The following is a 14,832-nucleotide window of genomic DNA, read 5'->3' on the forward strand; positions in this document are numbered from 1 at the left end:
CAGTTCCTGAGACGGTATGAAGAAGATCCGAGTATTCTGGAGAGCATTGTCACCGGCGACGAGACATGGGTGTATCACTGCGACCCAGAGAGCAAAAGACAAAGCGTGATGAAGTAAAGGAAGCAGTTCTCACCTGGCTTCAGAAGCAGCCACAAAACCTCTCTGCAGGAATGCAGAAGCTAGTTGAATGATTCAACAAATGCGTCGTCTTGTGGGGACTATATGGAAATGTGGGGACTATATGGAAATGTGGGGACTATGTGGAAATGTGATATGCTCAATTGCTCACAGGGAGGAGTGGTGCTGGCGCTTTGCTTAGAGCTACAGCCTCAGCACCCTGATGTGGGTTCAAACCCCGTGCTGCTTCCTGTGACTCTGGGCAAGTCACTTAGGGCTCCTTTTACTAAGCCGCGTTAGGGCTTTAACGCGTAGAATAGCACGCGCTAGACCTTAACGCCAGCATTGAGCCGGCATTAGTTCTAGCCTCATAGCGCAGGTTTAGCATGCGCTAAAAACGCTAACGCAGCTTAGTAAAAGGAGCCCTTAGTCCTCCACTACTCCAGGTACATTAGATGAGTCCATCGGAACGTACCTGTATGTAAAACCACTTTGAATGTGGTTGTATAACTACAAAAAGACAGTATACAAGTCCCAATCCCTTTCCCTTAAAGCCGTTAAATGAATTTTGCCTTTACTTTTTGATTTACCCTCATATTCTGTTTTCATTTGAATATTGTTTTATACCAAAGTGGTGATAAGCTTGTAATTTTGTTTTGAGAGTGAAGCATTGCTGGCTAGTTGTTGGATTTGGTGGTGGTGGTTTGAAAAGTAATTAAAATTATTCTATTTCAAAGTGGTGGTGAGCAATAAATCCCTGGATTAGCCAGATGACTCAGGCAAATTGGTGTAGAGCGTCTGCCCTTCCTTTTTTTTTTAGTATTTATATACCATTTATAGCCTAAGTGGTTTCAAGTTTATTAAATTTTGATTTTACGCAATATCCAATATTTCAATGCGTATTACATAATTGTAAAAGCCAGGGATGACAAATACAAATACAAATAAGACTATTATACAGACTAATCATTATATTCTATTAATACAAACTGAAACAAGTAGGTAAAAGGGAGAAATACAATTTATACAATTTATAAAATTAATTAAAAAAGAAGAAAAAGAAAAAAATAAATATAAAAAACATTTAAGGTTTGTACATAAGGGCAGGGTCAATTTAGAAAAAAGAAAAAAATTATGAAGAAAATTAATTGATAGAAAGAGCTTCAGTTATTTTAAAATGATTCATGGAAAGAGCTAATGTTAGGAATAATTAATTTGTTTAAAAGTAGATATTTTTGATATGAAGAATAGATAAAGATCCAGATTAGTATTAATGATCTTTTGAAAAAGCACTTATAGTTTCCATGTTGATGTCCTACTCATTTGATTCTTTAAAGAATAGGTACTGTGTTTATTACAATTATTTCTCTATGTATTGAATGCATCTTTATAAAGAATGCTTTTCAAACCGCGTTTACATTCAGGTTCTCAAGCATTTTTCCCTATCTGTCCCGGTGGGCTCACACTCTACCTAAAATACCTGGGGCATTGGGAGATTAAGTGACTTGCCCAGGAACACAAGGAGCAGTATGGGATTTGAATCCACAACCTCAGGGTACTGAGAATGTAGCCCTAACTACTGTGCCACACACTCCCCTGTATGTCAGGACGTGACAAATTTTCACTTAATCTAGGAATCAGCCCAAAGACGTGGATGCTGGAACTGAAATCTCTTTCATTTCTCCTCCATCCCTCACCCAATGTTGTCCAGAGTGAAGTTTGAAGGGGGATTCCCCCATGAGAGCAGGAGCAGCTCCTTTAAAACTGATATCAAAACTCCTTTCCCAGCTTGTGTCTGTAGGCAACAAAGATTTAGTAAATCAGCTTCTTAGGGTTTCACTGCCAGAAACCAGCTCTCTCTCTTTGTAGGGTATGGTGTCAGCTGTGTAATATCACCTACTTGATAGGTGAAGCAAAGAAGTAAATTGCCTTTTTGAGTGTCCTGTATTTTCCAAGAACACTGCATTTAATGGGAAAAAATATTCCAGGCTCTGAACAATGGTGGAATCTATTGGTCTAATATTTTCCCTTTGAATCAACTAAAAGAGCAAGTTTTCCAGATGTATAGTGGGATGAAACCATTTAACATATTTCTGTCAATTAGTAATGCAGATTGGTAGCCCTCTTGGTTTGTAATTAGAATATTTTAGAAGATCCTATTCAGTGAGACATAACGGATTCTTTCCTTTTTTTTTTCCTTCCAATTGATGCTTCTAAATCAGTGCCTTGTGTGTAAAAGCGCTGAAAAGTCAGTGCCTAAATGACTAATCCACTACTGCTCCATTGTTGTCTTTCAGCCTAAAGTTGTTTAAACCAGGGAAAGAAGCTGTGAAGTACCAGGGCCCCAGAGATATGCAGTCAATGGAAAACTGGATGCTGAATACTTTGAAGGAGGAACCATCTGTAAGTATATAGGAAACTTCTCCTTCCTGATTGCCATTGCCAGGCTGCTCCTAGAGGTGTTGCCGTGTTTTCTTACATAAAGGTCACTTTTTATCCCTCTCACAGTAATGAAGTTTAGTAACTGACAATGAACTGGGACCTTAGCCAAAAGAAACTTGTGATAGGGAGTGGGGCTGGTAATTAGCTAGTGACCCACAACTTGTTCTCTTTCCTTGTTTCAGAAGAGAGTAAAATAACATCTAACTTGAAAGATACTCTTCAGAGGAAAAACTAACATTTAATAGTTTGTCTACCATGTTTGTTGTGTAGAAATGTATTTACAGAATTCTGAAAGCCTGATTGCTTAAACATAGCCAGAGTCCATTTAAGCTTGCGGTTGTGCTGATCTGGTTTTTGCGCCAACAGAATGCTTGTTTACATTTCAGTTACAGTATTAAACTTCTCTTATCTAAGATCTACAACATTTTTGGAAAGTAAATTGGGCAGTATGCAGAATGCATAGACTTTGCATTCTATAAGAAAGTGGTTTAAAATATTGAGTGACAGTTGTCAGGCAAGCCCAGGAGGCACAAATTTAATATATTCTATTACAGTATATTTGTCTAAACTTCATGTTCTCAGTGAGTTGCTTTTTGCTGTCTTGGTTCTCATTTGTTTCAATATCTGCCAGGTTTTTTATTTTCTCAGTAATCCCTTCTTAAGATTTTTCTCTTTATCTCCCATGCTTTGGTGTATCTCTTCTTTCTGGCATTTAGCAGGTTTTCTAATTGTCCCCATCCTGATTCTTCCATCCTTGAGGGCAACTGGACTAATGGCATGCCTTTCCCTTTTCCATTGTGTGGTTGAGTTTCCTGAAAAGTATCCTGATCTTAGAAAGTGCTTGTTGATAAAAGTTTTCAAACTATATCTGAAAAAAATGCACGGACCTTAAAATGATTGCCATATTTTTACATATACCGTATTTCCCCATATATAGGCTGCGCTTATACATGGGTTTTACTAACCATGAGTACTGGATGCGGCTTCCTTATATGGGGCAGCCTATCTAAAGACATCCCCCTGTAAATCATCTCCCCTGTATCTTTTTAAATAGCTCCCTCACTGGACGGCTGCCGGCTGCCTCCTCCAATGTCGCGGCCAGCGGTACAGGGCAGGAGCGATCTTTTTGGCATCCAGCCTGGCTCCGCTCTGCTTCCTGAATGGCTGCCGTCAGTTCTTGCAAGTCCCAGCTGCCTGAAAGGGAGGAGGAGGAGGCAGCTAGCAGACAGGTACACATTGCAGAATTCCTACAAGAGAAGAGCTGCAGCCATGTGGTCAAAGAGCCATATGTGGCTTGCAAGCTGCAGGTTGCCTACCCCTGGCCTAGGCTATTATTAGAAATACTGGGTTCTCTGAAATGTAAGGTGGTCTATTATTGGAGGCACTTCAAACAGTTTTTAAGGAAGCATGTTCAGGCTGTCAGGTCCCACCCTCCATCCTCAGTTCTTTATTTTGCAATGTCTCTGGCTGGCCTCAACAACAACTTCCCACAGATTTCAGCACATATTCAGCCCCCGTTGCACAGTTCTGACTGATTGCTGCTACCACCCACCTACGCAGAAACAGGAAGTTACATCAAGAGGTGGGCGAAGTCTCATGGCTGATTGGAGCTCAGATAAAGGAGGAACTTGTTAAAAAAAATTAGCCTGTGGGAGGGGTAGATAGGAGATAAGGAGGAACTTAAGGGAGAGAGGAAAATAGGGAAGGGTCTACTCTAGGCTGAGCAGATTGTGAGTGATAGGTGACCTGATTGATTCCTAAGTTGGCTGGATGTCAGGGCACTGAGGGCAGGCTGGTATCATTGTCACTACTAGACTCCTGCAATGCTGTACTCTCAGGTGTCTCTGTGAAATTAATAAAAAATTTCCAACTGATACAAAACACTGCCGCAAAACTCACATACTACAAATCAAGATTTGACCATGTCACACCACTGGTTACCGATAGAAAACAGAATAGAATTCAAACTGTGCTGCATAGTATTTAAAACACTATATTGTGATGTCAAGTTCAAGTTTCAAGTTTATTAGGATTTTATATACCGCCTATCAAGGTTATCTAAGCGGTTTTACAATCAGGTACTCAAGCATTTTCCCTAATAGCTTCCCCAAATTTACTAAACAGCCTGACCCTATCGTTCCAAACTCAGAAAAATATAAAATAGAAAACATCTTGCAGCAAATCATTCAACTACCAAATGGCAAAAGTGTGGAATTTGATTCTCATCAAAATTCGCACAACACAGTTTTGCAAAAATCTAAAAACATGACTTTTTAAGAAATCCCTACTAGGAATCCAAAGAAACTCAGACTAATAATACAAGTCACCTGAAACAAAGATCATGTTAACTTTAGCTGCTATATATGATATATTACCTCAGACTATGTATAATTTGATAAATATGTTACAAAAAATTATACATGCTACATAAAGTTAACTCCATACAAAATTCTATGTAACAATATGTTTCCTGTAACCCACCAGGATTTGGCAGGATATAAGATTGCACAGAGCATAGCATAGCATAACATCACCAGCAAGCAGTTATACTGTACCACTGGAAAAAAAAAAAAAGGCTTTTCAATTGCCGGTTTGAAGGGTCTGCCAGCCTGGCCTTTCTAAAACTAGCCAGGTCAGCTAATACCAACCACTTGACAATCCCAGCCCAGCGCCATGATCTTGAGAAGAGGTAAGAAGAGATCTGTTCATTCCAAAAAGGAGTGGAGGGTGAAGGAGAGCAATACCAGGTTACCATGAATTCCAGAGATGGACAGTTATTGGGGAAATTGAAATTTGGATATATGATTTAAATTAGGTTTTCCGGCTCTCTTTTTCGTTACATTTGAATTCATGAAATTGCTTTTCCTGCTGTATAAGCCAGTGTAGTGCACATATATTTTGCTGGTGTTCTTATACGTATTTTACAAAAGGCTCTGCATTTGGCAGAACAGTTTGTAAAATATCAGGGTAGATGTGATCATCCTGACCTGGACAATTCATTTGCTTTGTAGCATCACTGTGGAAAATGGAGCTTCATGTGGGTCTACACTTAATGATCAACAATAATCAAATTGTATAGTTTATCTCCCTCCCACCCTTTTCATATTGTGTAATAAACATTTAAATCATTTAATAAATACTTTCCTATCTTTCTTCTCATTTATAAATAACTTTTAAATTATCCCCCCTCCCCCTATCTTGAGCTTATACCATACAGGGAAAAATGAAATCTATTCATTACAGTAATTTGTTAATGGCCCCCACACATCTTGAAATCTTTTTAAATTCCCTTTCTGTATAGATATTGTTTTTTCCATTTTATATATGTGGCACAACAAATTCCACCAAAAACTGTAGTTAAGTCTCTTCCAATTTTTCCAATTACTCGTTATTTGTTGTATGGCGACTCCTCTCATAATTAGCAAAAGCTTGTTATTCTTAGATGATATTTGGCTTTTAGTCCTCATTGACATGCCAAATAAAACAGTATCATACGATAATACAACTGGGTTTTCCAATAAACAATTTACTTGAGCCCCATATTGATTTCCAAAAGGCCAAGGTAAATGGACAATAAAATAATAAATGATCTAGAGTCTCTGTTTCAAGATTGCAATGCCAACATCTATTAGACTTAGAGCTATCTAACTTTTGTAAACGAACTGGGTTCCAAAAAGCTCTATGTAAAAGAAAAAAACACGTTTGTCTCATAGATGCTGACATTGTACATCTCAACCTCCAAGTCCAAATTCGTGGCCATTGAGATGCAGAAATTTGATGCTTAATCTCAATACTCCAAATGTCCCGAAGATCAGTTTTTGGTTTTTTATTCATGAATCCAGATATCAATTTATACCACTGTGCGGCCTGGTGTCCCAGGAAGTCCACCTGAAAGCATAAGAACTCTAAACTATATTGATTATTTAAATTATTCCATTCAGTCTTCTGTTTTTATCATTTGGATTGTTTTCATGTGCTTTAATATAAGCTCTATTAATTCTGTTTAAGAAGAGTGGTTGTGTTAGTAATATAATTTTGAAAGCTTTTTAAAAATTTTTTTTTAACTCCCAGATGCACTGATCTTTCGTTTCTTTCTGACCAAAAGTTAAAAATGTAACCCAGTTTGCATGGCGTTTTCCCCTGAGTATTTGCACACATTTGACAGTTGTAGTTTTCATTTAGGTTACACTCAGTACTTGTTGAAAGTTTACTTACATGTCTGAAGAAATGATTGTGCACCTCCTGTATGGCACTTTCATGTCAAGAAGGACATTGCTTTTGAGTCCATTTCATACGTAGCACTACGTATATGTCAAACACAGCAAATTAAAAGGTAGTTATGGAGCTTCTGCTTAAAGTAGCCTGAAATTGAATCAACATGAAAATCAGCAGAGTAATAATAATAATAATAATAATAACAGTTTATATACCGCAGTACCGTGAAGTTCTATGCGGTTTACAAAAGATTAAGCAAAGGTACAAATTGATTGACTTTAAGAGGGGTTGAAGAAAGAAAATTAATAGGACAGGAAATCCATTGTTGAGGAGAAAGTGATCAATAGGACAAGTTAATCGCTATTGAGGGGAGAGAGATGAGTGGATCAGCTGTCTAGATGCTTTAGGAACAGGTGTGTTTTTAGACGTTTTCTAAATTCCTCGTAAATAGTGGGCAAAAGCAATTGTTCTAGGTCTTTACCCCACGACGCTGCCTGGTGTGAGAGAAGGTGTTCATGGTGTTTTTTCAGTTTACAACCTCTCACTGGGGGGGAAACGAAGTTGGAATGTGAGCTTCTCTTGGGTCTGTTGGCTGAGAAGGAGAAAAGGTCAGTTATGTATTTAGGGGCAAGTCCGTGTAGTGCTTTGAAGCAGAAGCAGGCGAATTTAAACTTTGCGCGTGCCTCCATCGGTAGCCAATGCAACTGCACTCTTCAAAGAATTTTGGTACATAAGAATATAATATATTTATAAAAGCAGATCAGTACAATTAAGAACAGGAATTTGTTCAAACCCTGCTGCGTTGGTCAACTTCACCATATCCTCCAACAACCAATTACTACAGTTTAATTATGCACTATGGGGCTCATAATCAAAACTTGAACACATCTAAAAACCCATCCAAGTGCCGATAATCAAATCTATTTTTTGGATGTATCTAGGGACTTTTTAGGCCTCTGAATGTCGCTGTGTACCCAGAGCTAAAAGTAGTCAGGAGGAGTAGTCAGGGCGGTATTTGGGCAGGATGTGGGCTGACCTAGACTTAGTCGTCCTGCAGGGATAATCAAATGTTTCACGAGATTTCCTGGATGAAACTTATACGTTGTGAGTTAGCAGATGTAAAAGCAGGTATAAGTGCCAAAAAGGTATCCACAGTGACTAGATAACCACTGTAAAGACAAAGTGAAGACCCACACACATTCCCCCAGTGATCACTGAGCCCCTCATACTGCCACAAATATCAGAAGAAAAACGTACATACAGTACATAGACTAATTGACGGGGGCATATGATAATATACACTACATTCTGACTATTACAAGTAGTTTTCCTTCTAGCCCTTATCTTATGCCACTTAGTTTGAAGATCTACATATTCAGGTCCCATAAGTGTCTGCTCATATCATCGGCAATGCCCACATTTTTTATGACTAGCCTCCCAATTATCAAAGACTTTTAAATTTAAAAGAACAACGATGGATTTATTCTTTACATATAGTTGCTCCATTTGGGAGATTAAATGCATGTCATTGGTTTAACTTAGATAGTCTGCAACTGGTGAGTAAGGGGTCAGCTAATGACACCTTGGTGTTGGAGCTTTTATGCATTGGGACCACAGTCCGTGCCTGTTCTTCATTCTGGTCTGCATTAGAGGTCTGCACGGGAACGGGGATCACGGGAATCCCGCGGGTCCCACGGGGACCCCCCTCTAGCCAACGGGACTCCCACGGGGATGGAAGGCTTTGGAAGCAGGGTTCGTTCATATAATATAATGGACACATCAGCCTTAGTAAAAGAGGGGGTTTATAAGTTAATTACCTGAACAGAAAACAAAAAAAGGGTTCCACCAAAGTGATTCCACAAGGAAAACAGCAGCGCAAACACAAAAGAAACTGTGGAATTGATGATCCTGTCAGAAGTAATTGCTGCTTTTTATGGGGACGGGCGGGGATGGAGGTAATTCCTTGTGGGGATGGGTAGGGACGGAGAGGATCCTGACGGGGACGGGTGGGGATGGAGAGGATCCTGGTGGGGACGGAGAGGATCCTGACGGGGACGGGCAGGGATAGGTTGGATTTCTTTCCCCGCGCAACTCTTTAGTCTGCATTAGCTGTTAACACAGTAGATAACACACATTAACAGTTAATGCAGTAGTTAGCAGAGCACACATTTTAATAGCTAATGCAGCTTAGCAAATATACCGCCTTTCTGGTAAGACACAAATTGGCCTATGGATTGCACATATGAAAACAATAATCACAGTTATAATTTTAAAAACTTTTCAAAATTATTTATGAAAAACTCAGACCCTGAACCCGTGAATAATAGTGTAATCACACCACCTGAGGTTCAATGGGGGACCATCATAGTTTTTCACTGTCCCCATATACCATCCAAACTATATAACAAAATAAATACACCAGGTACTTATCTGAAACGGATGGATAATCGCTGTTACAGAATCGCAGACGTGTGTGATGTGCCAAGTGCAATAAAATAGCAACAATTAAGTTGATTGAAGAAAAATTGACTCTAATGACCCTGTCCCCCCGACTCGAGTTTCAAATCTTCTTCAGGGAAGGACACTAGTAAACCAAAACACAAATATAACTAGTAAAGAAAATCCTATCTAAAAAATAAATAAACAAACCCACTATCAATGGGCTCAGGAAATATAAATATATATCCCTTACAAGATTAACAATTTAACACTCAATCAAAAAACTATGTATAAATACCTCTTAGTGGCGCACAACTTCAGAAAGGTAACCTTGTCGGGATGGGCTGACCGGTAAAAGTGAATGCAAATACTACTCCGGAAAACTCCATATATATCAATCCCATCGGAAATGACGTAAAGGGGTCGGAACAAATGGAACCCCAACCAGGAAATAATGGAATACCCATGCTAAAAACTTACGTGAGCAACCATTCAATTTCATGATTTAAACCATGAGGAATCAAAGTTTGCCATTCAAAGATGAAACGCTGTTCTCTCCGGATCAGAGCCCCAGAGAGATCTCCCTCTGGGTCTATGATCTGGATGAGAACAGTGTATTTAAGTTCATTAATGGAATGTGATTGCTCTATCCAGTGTGACGTAAGGGGGGCGGACATCCTGTGATTACGAATGCCACTCAAGTGCTCAGAAATCCTGATCTTAATTTTACGAGACATTTGACCAATATAATATTTATTGCATGGACACTTAATACAATATATTACTCCGGCAGAGTCGCAATTTGTATCCGATTGCAATTTAAATTTATTCCTTTGACCTGTCGGAACATCCACACACTCAGTATCCCACACATGATGACATAAACGGCATTTGCCGCATGCTTTGTGAGGAGATAAATTTCTTATATTGGATCTCAACTGCCTGTACTTTAATTTTTCTCCTAAATTCTGGGCCCTGGAGAAAGCAAATTTAGGTCTCTCTGGAAAAGCCGTGTGATATTGGACAACCGGCCAGTGTTTCAAAATGATGTGTTTTATATCAAAATTTTTACTGGAATGTGGCATAACACATACCATTTCATCAGAATTAACCTTATTTTCAGTAGATTTATTCATAATCCATGGCCTATGGCAGTTTTTAGCTCGTTTCCAAGCCTTCCGGATTACCCTATGAGGATACCCTCTGTCAACAAAATTATTGTACATGGATTGCACAACCTTTTATCGTAGAATGTCCATTACCTGTAATATATATTAGAGTGTGAACTAAGGGCCTCGGATGAAAATGCAAATTAATTAAAATGGTTTGGAAATAGAATTGATTTGGTCTTTGTGTTTTTTAAAATGTGTTTCTCTTGGTATAAGAGATTAATTTGCTGCACTAGCAAACCACTCTCAAAAGACAATATGAAACTGAACTTTTTCACTCTTTTTATAGTGGCTGGATGTGGAACCCAAACAGGAACTTTCTGAAACTCCTGAGCCTAAGAATGGACTGTATGAGCTATCAGCAGCCAGTTTCAAAGCACACATTTCTGAAGGTATGTTTTGGGTGCTGACCTCATGGTAAGAATCTACGTAACTTAAGCTTATAGAGGATGTTTTCCTCAATATAGTGGCAAGAGAGTACTTTTATAGTATACATCTTGGAGCAGTGGTTCTCAACCTTTCCTGGGAGGGACTACAAGCCAGTTGAGTTTTCAGGATATGCGTAACAAATACGTATGAGACAGATTTGCATAAAATGGAGGTGACAGGCATGCAAATTTGTCTTATGGATATTTGTTATTCGCCCTTCTTCTATAAGAAGCTATTTAATATCATAACATTCAATAAATATTACCAAAATATCAATTTTATTACATTTATCCATCACTTTTCACAAAATCACATAATACATACATCATTCATAAAACCTTCCCCAACGAGATTACCCCCTACTACTTTCACCCCACAATTCACAAATAGATAATAAAAAGTCCACTCAAAAGTTGTACTTGATACCTTCCTGGGCAAGAGATCGCAACATCTGTCCTTGTTGGTTTTACTTTCATGTCTTTATGATTAATTGCACAATTCTCTCAAGAACTCAGTCTAGCCCGATACAGAGCTGTGTTTTGCAATCTTGAATCATCAGGAGCTGTGACTCAGGAGGTCTCCCGTTAAATTTTTGCTCTCTCAAACAGAATATTGCTACCTCAATGGGGGTTAGACCAAGCCAGGTATCCACCTCCAGCTGTTAACTCACTTTGAAAGCAAACACCTCAGGTGTCTTTCCAACTGTGTTGGAAAAACAGGAACAGGTCCTAAGTATTTCTTCTGCCCCTGAGGAAGTACGCCTGGACATTGTCCACTCCCACTATGTGGAAAGCAGAGATGTCCAGAAGATGAGCCTCTGCTATTTCATGAGAAACGTTGTCTCCTGCGCTACCAGATGACTCTGGGTTCCCCCCGACGATTGACCTAAGCCAGCATTTGGGAAGCCTGCTCAGAAGCCATTCTCTTCTCAGCAAGTGTCACATACCTCTACAGCACTGAGTCCCTCGATGCAGGCCAAGCATCGACACCAACGCACTCCTTCATTGTAGGCTGTGTCTCCTACAGGGCGTGCATCTTCCTCGAGGTCACCCACCCTTCGACACCCTGCCTCAGCGATGGTATCAACTATTGACCATAGGGTATCGGTGCAAGTTTTCAAGGAACAACTCAATGAGTTTTGCTGGAGGGAGACCGGTGATATGTTCAAATTGCACTTGACTCTGGTGCTTGCATCGATTCCTTCGGTACCAGCCCAGCTGAAGCATAGCAATTCGAGGCCTCAAAGGTACCAATTCCAGACCTACACTGGCACACTGCTCTGCTTAGTATCGGTGCTCCTCCAGTAGACACTGATGCTCTCCAATGGGGAAACGTTCCTTCTCTTCGAGGCATCATCAATATGCTTAGAAATCTCGAAGATCACCATCAAAACACCGAGGTTTGTCATCGAAGCATCGATGATTTTCATCAAAATATCGAAGTTCTTCATCGAAGCATTGTCGCTCTAACTCCTATGCTTCCAGATATAGAAGATCTTCACGCCAGTCTTCTTCATCATCCTCATCTGATCGGTACCAACATCGAGGAAGCTTTTCTCGCCATTCCCATAGGCCACCTGAACCTCTTGACTCTGCAAAGTAATACATGTAGGAAACAGAAACCCAAACTATAGCTACATAATGCAAAGTTCCACACTAAGAGTCATCACCCAAGGAGAAAACCTAGGTGTCATCGTTGATGATATGTTGAAGCCCTCTGCTCAGTGTGCAGTTGTGGCTAAGAAAGCAAAGAGAATGTTAGGAATTATTAGGAAAGGAATGGAAAACAAACTAGAATGCCTTTGTACGAGTATCATTCCATGGTGCAACAACTGCACCTCAAAGCTGTGTGCAATTCTGGTCATCACATCTCGATAAAGATATAGCAGAATTAGAAAAGGTACAGAGAAGGTCAACAAAAATGATAGAGGATGAGACAGCTTCCCTATGAGCAAAGGCTAAAGAGACTAGGGCTCTTCAGCTTTGAGAAAAGATAGCTAAGGGGAGATATTATGATGGTCTGTAAAATACTGAGTGGGTTGAATGGGTAGACGTAACTTGTTTACTTTTTTCAAATATACACTAGAGAGCATGTAATAAAGCTACTAAGTAGTACATTTAAAACAAATCAGAGGAAATATTTCTTTACTAAATGTCTAATTAAACTCTGGAATTAATGGCTAGTGAATGTAATAAAAGCAGTTAGCTTAGTAGGGCTTAAAAAAAAGGTTTGGATAATTTCCTAAAAGAAAAGTCCACAAGCCATTATTAAGATGGACCTGGGAAATCTGCTGCTTATTTCTAGGGTAAGCGGCATAAAATCTGTTTTACTGTTTTGGGATCTTACCAGGTGTTTGTGACCGGGATTGGCCACTAGCAGAAATAGGATACTGAGCTTGATGGACCTACAGTCTGTCCCAGTAGGCAGTTCTTATGAGTACATAGGATCTCTATGGGAGAGGAAGGGATAATAGATGGTATGAATGGGCAGACTGGGTAGGCCTTATGGCCTTTATCTGCTATCTCTTTTCTAAGCATTTTTCCCATAGATACAAATGGGTGGGGGAACATTGTTACATCAAAGGCGTGTGCTCAAGTTCATTATTGTCACTATGCCTAATGAGTCTTCTGCACGGAAAGTAAAAGTAATATGCACAGAAACTCCCAAGAGAGGTTGATCACGCTCTTTTCAATCTTCCCTTTTATCTTGTACTGATATAGAATTAGATTTACTGAAAGGCACTACCAGGTTACCATGTACAGTATTAGTGTAGTGCAGTGGTCTCAAAATCCCTCCTTGAGGGCCGCAATCCAGTCGGGTTTTCAGGATTTCCCCAAAGAATATGCATGAGATCTATGTGCATGCACTGCTTTCAATGCATATTCATTGGGGAAATCCTGAAAACCCGACTGGATTGCGGCCCTCAAGGAGAGACTTTGAGATCTCTGGTGTAGTGGAACCTATTTACTAATAATGTGCATTTATAACATTAGCACACTTCAGTACATATAGGGGGGATTCTGTGTATGTTGCCCAAAATTAAGCACTCACTTTTGTGGGCAGATCAAAGATCCACTTGCAAAGTAATTGGTTAAATTGGTGATTACATTCAATTGGTGTTAACAAGCTCTTAACTGGCAGTCATTAGGAGCTATGTGTGGATCCGCCCTATACCCTAATCTATAACATGCATGTCTAATTCTCAAGGCACACAACTTCATAGGGGGTGTGGCCATGGAGGGGCATGGATGAGTCAGAGGTGTTCCCCATGTTTAGGCGCTTTGTTATAGAATACTTGTATTTCCGCGCCTCACTTCCATGAGTTGGACACAAGGATTTACACTAGCCTTTGGCAGGCGTAAATGCTCAAGTTCAAAGTTAGGCACCAAAGGGCCCGATTTCTATTTAGTCTGCCTCAAAAATCGGCACCAACTAGTATGGTGCTAAGTGTGTCTATAAAAGGTGCACTGTCTAGAATCATGCATAGCGCCGTCTAAGCAGGCTTAACTGTCACTAGGTGTCCTAACATTAGGCGTATCCAATTTATGCCAGGGTTTTCTTTGCCTAAATACTGGCACCTAATTCACAAAGAAGCACCTAACCCAAAAGATCTGCCCCCCAATCATGCCCACTTTTAGGTATGCCCTTTGAACTAGGCGCCTACTTTTTATAGAATCATGTTTTTCAATTAAGTTCAATTAAAGCCAGTTATGAGGGATTAAGTGCCAATTGTCGGTGCTGATTAAGTCTATTAATTAGGCACATAACTTTAGGCAGAATATATAGAATCTTCTAGAAAGTGCACACTAAGCAAGTATTCTTTAAAGTTGTTTCTGGTGCCTAACTTTGGGCAACCTATACAGAATTACCCCATTTGCCCATAACATGAGTAAAGTGTAACATTATTAAAATGTAATTAAATTGTGTCCTGTTTTGTAATTTTATCTTTTCATGTTGTGGCCTTTGCCAGATTTTGTTTAAATATTTAGATAGTATGAAGTACTGAATTTGGAAATTACTT

At 39.5% G+C, this 14,832-nt stretch overlaps 1 protein-coding gene across 1 annotated transcript in view; it reads left to right on the forward strand.

Annotated features, from left to right (window-relative positions):
* Positions 1 to 14,832, forward strand: part of TXNDC5 (thioredoxin domain containing 5) — an 85,161-nt gene that overhangs the window by 28,022 nt on the left and 42,307 nt on the right. The window contains exons 3-4 of the mRNA XM_033934717.1: positions 2,415 to 2,520; positions 10,672 to 10,774. Of these exons, the coding sequence (XP_033790608.1) occupies positions 2,415 to 2,520; positions 10,672 to 10,774 (209 nt within the window). The remainder of the gene's footprint in view (positions 1 to 2,414; positions 2,521 to 10,671; positions 10,775 to 14,832) is intronic.

The sequence above is a fragment of the Geotrypetes seraphini genome, chromosome 2, assembly GCF_902459505.1.
Source record: "Geotrypetes seraphini chromosome 2, aGeoSer1.1, whole genome shotgun sequence".
NCBI classification, from domain to species: domain Eukaryota; kingdom Metazoa; phylum Chordata; class Amphibia; order Gymnophiona; family Dermophiidae; genus Geotrypetes; species Geotrypetes seraphini.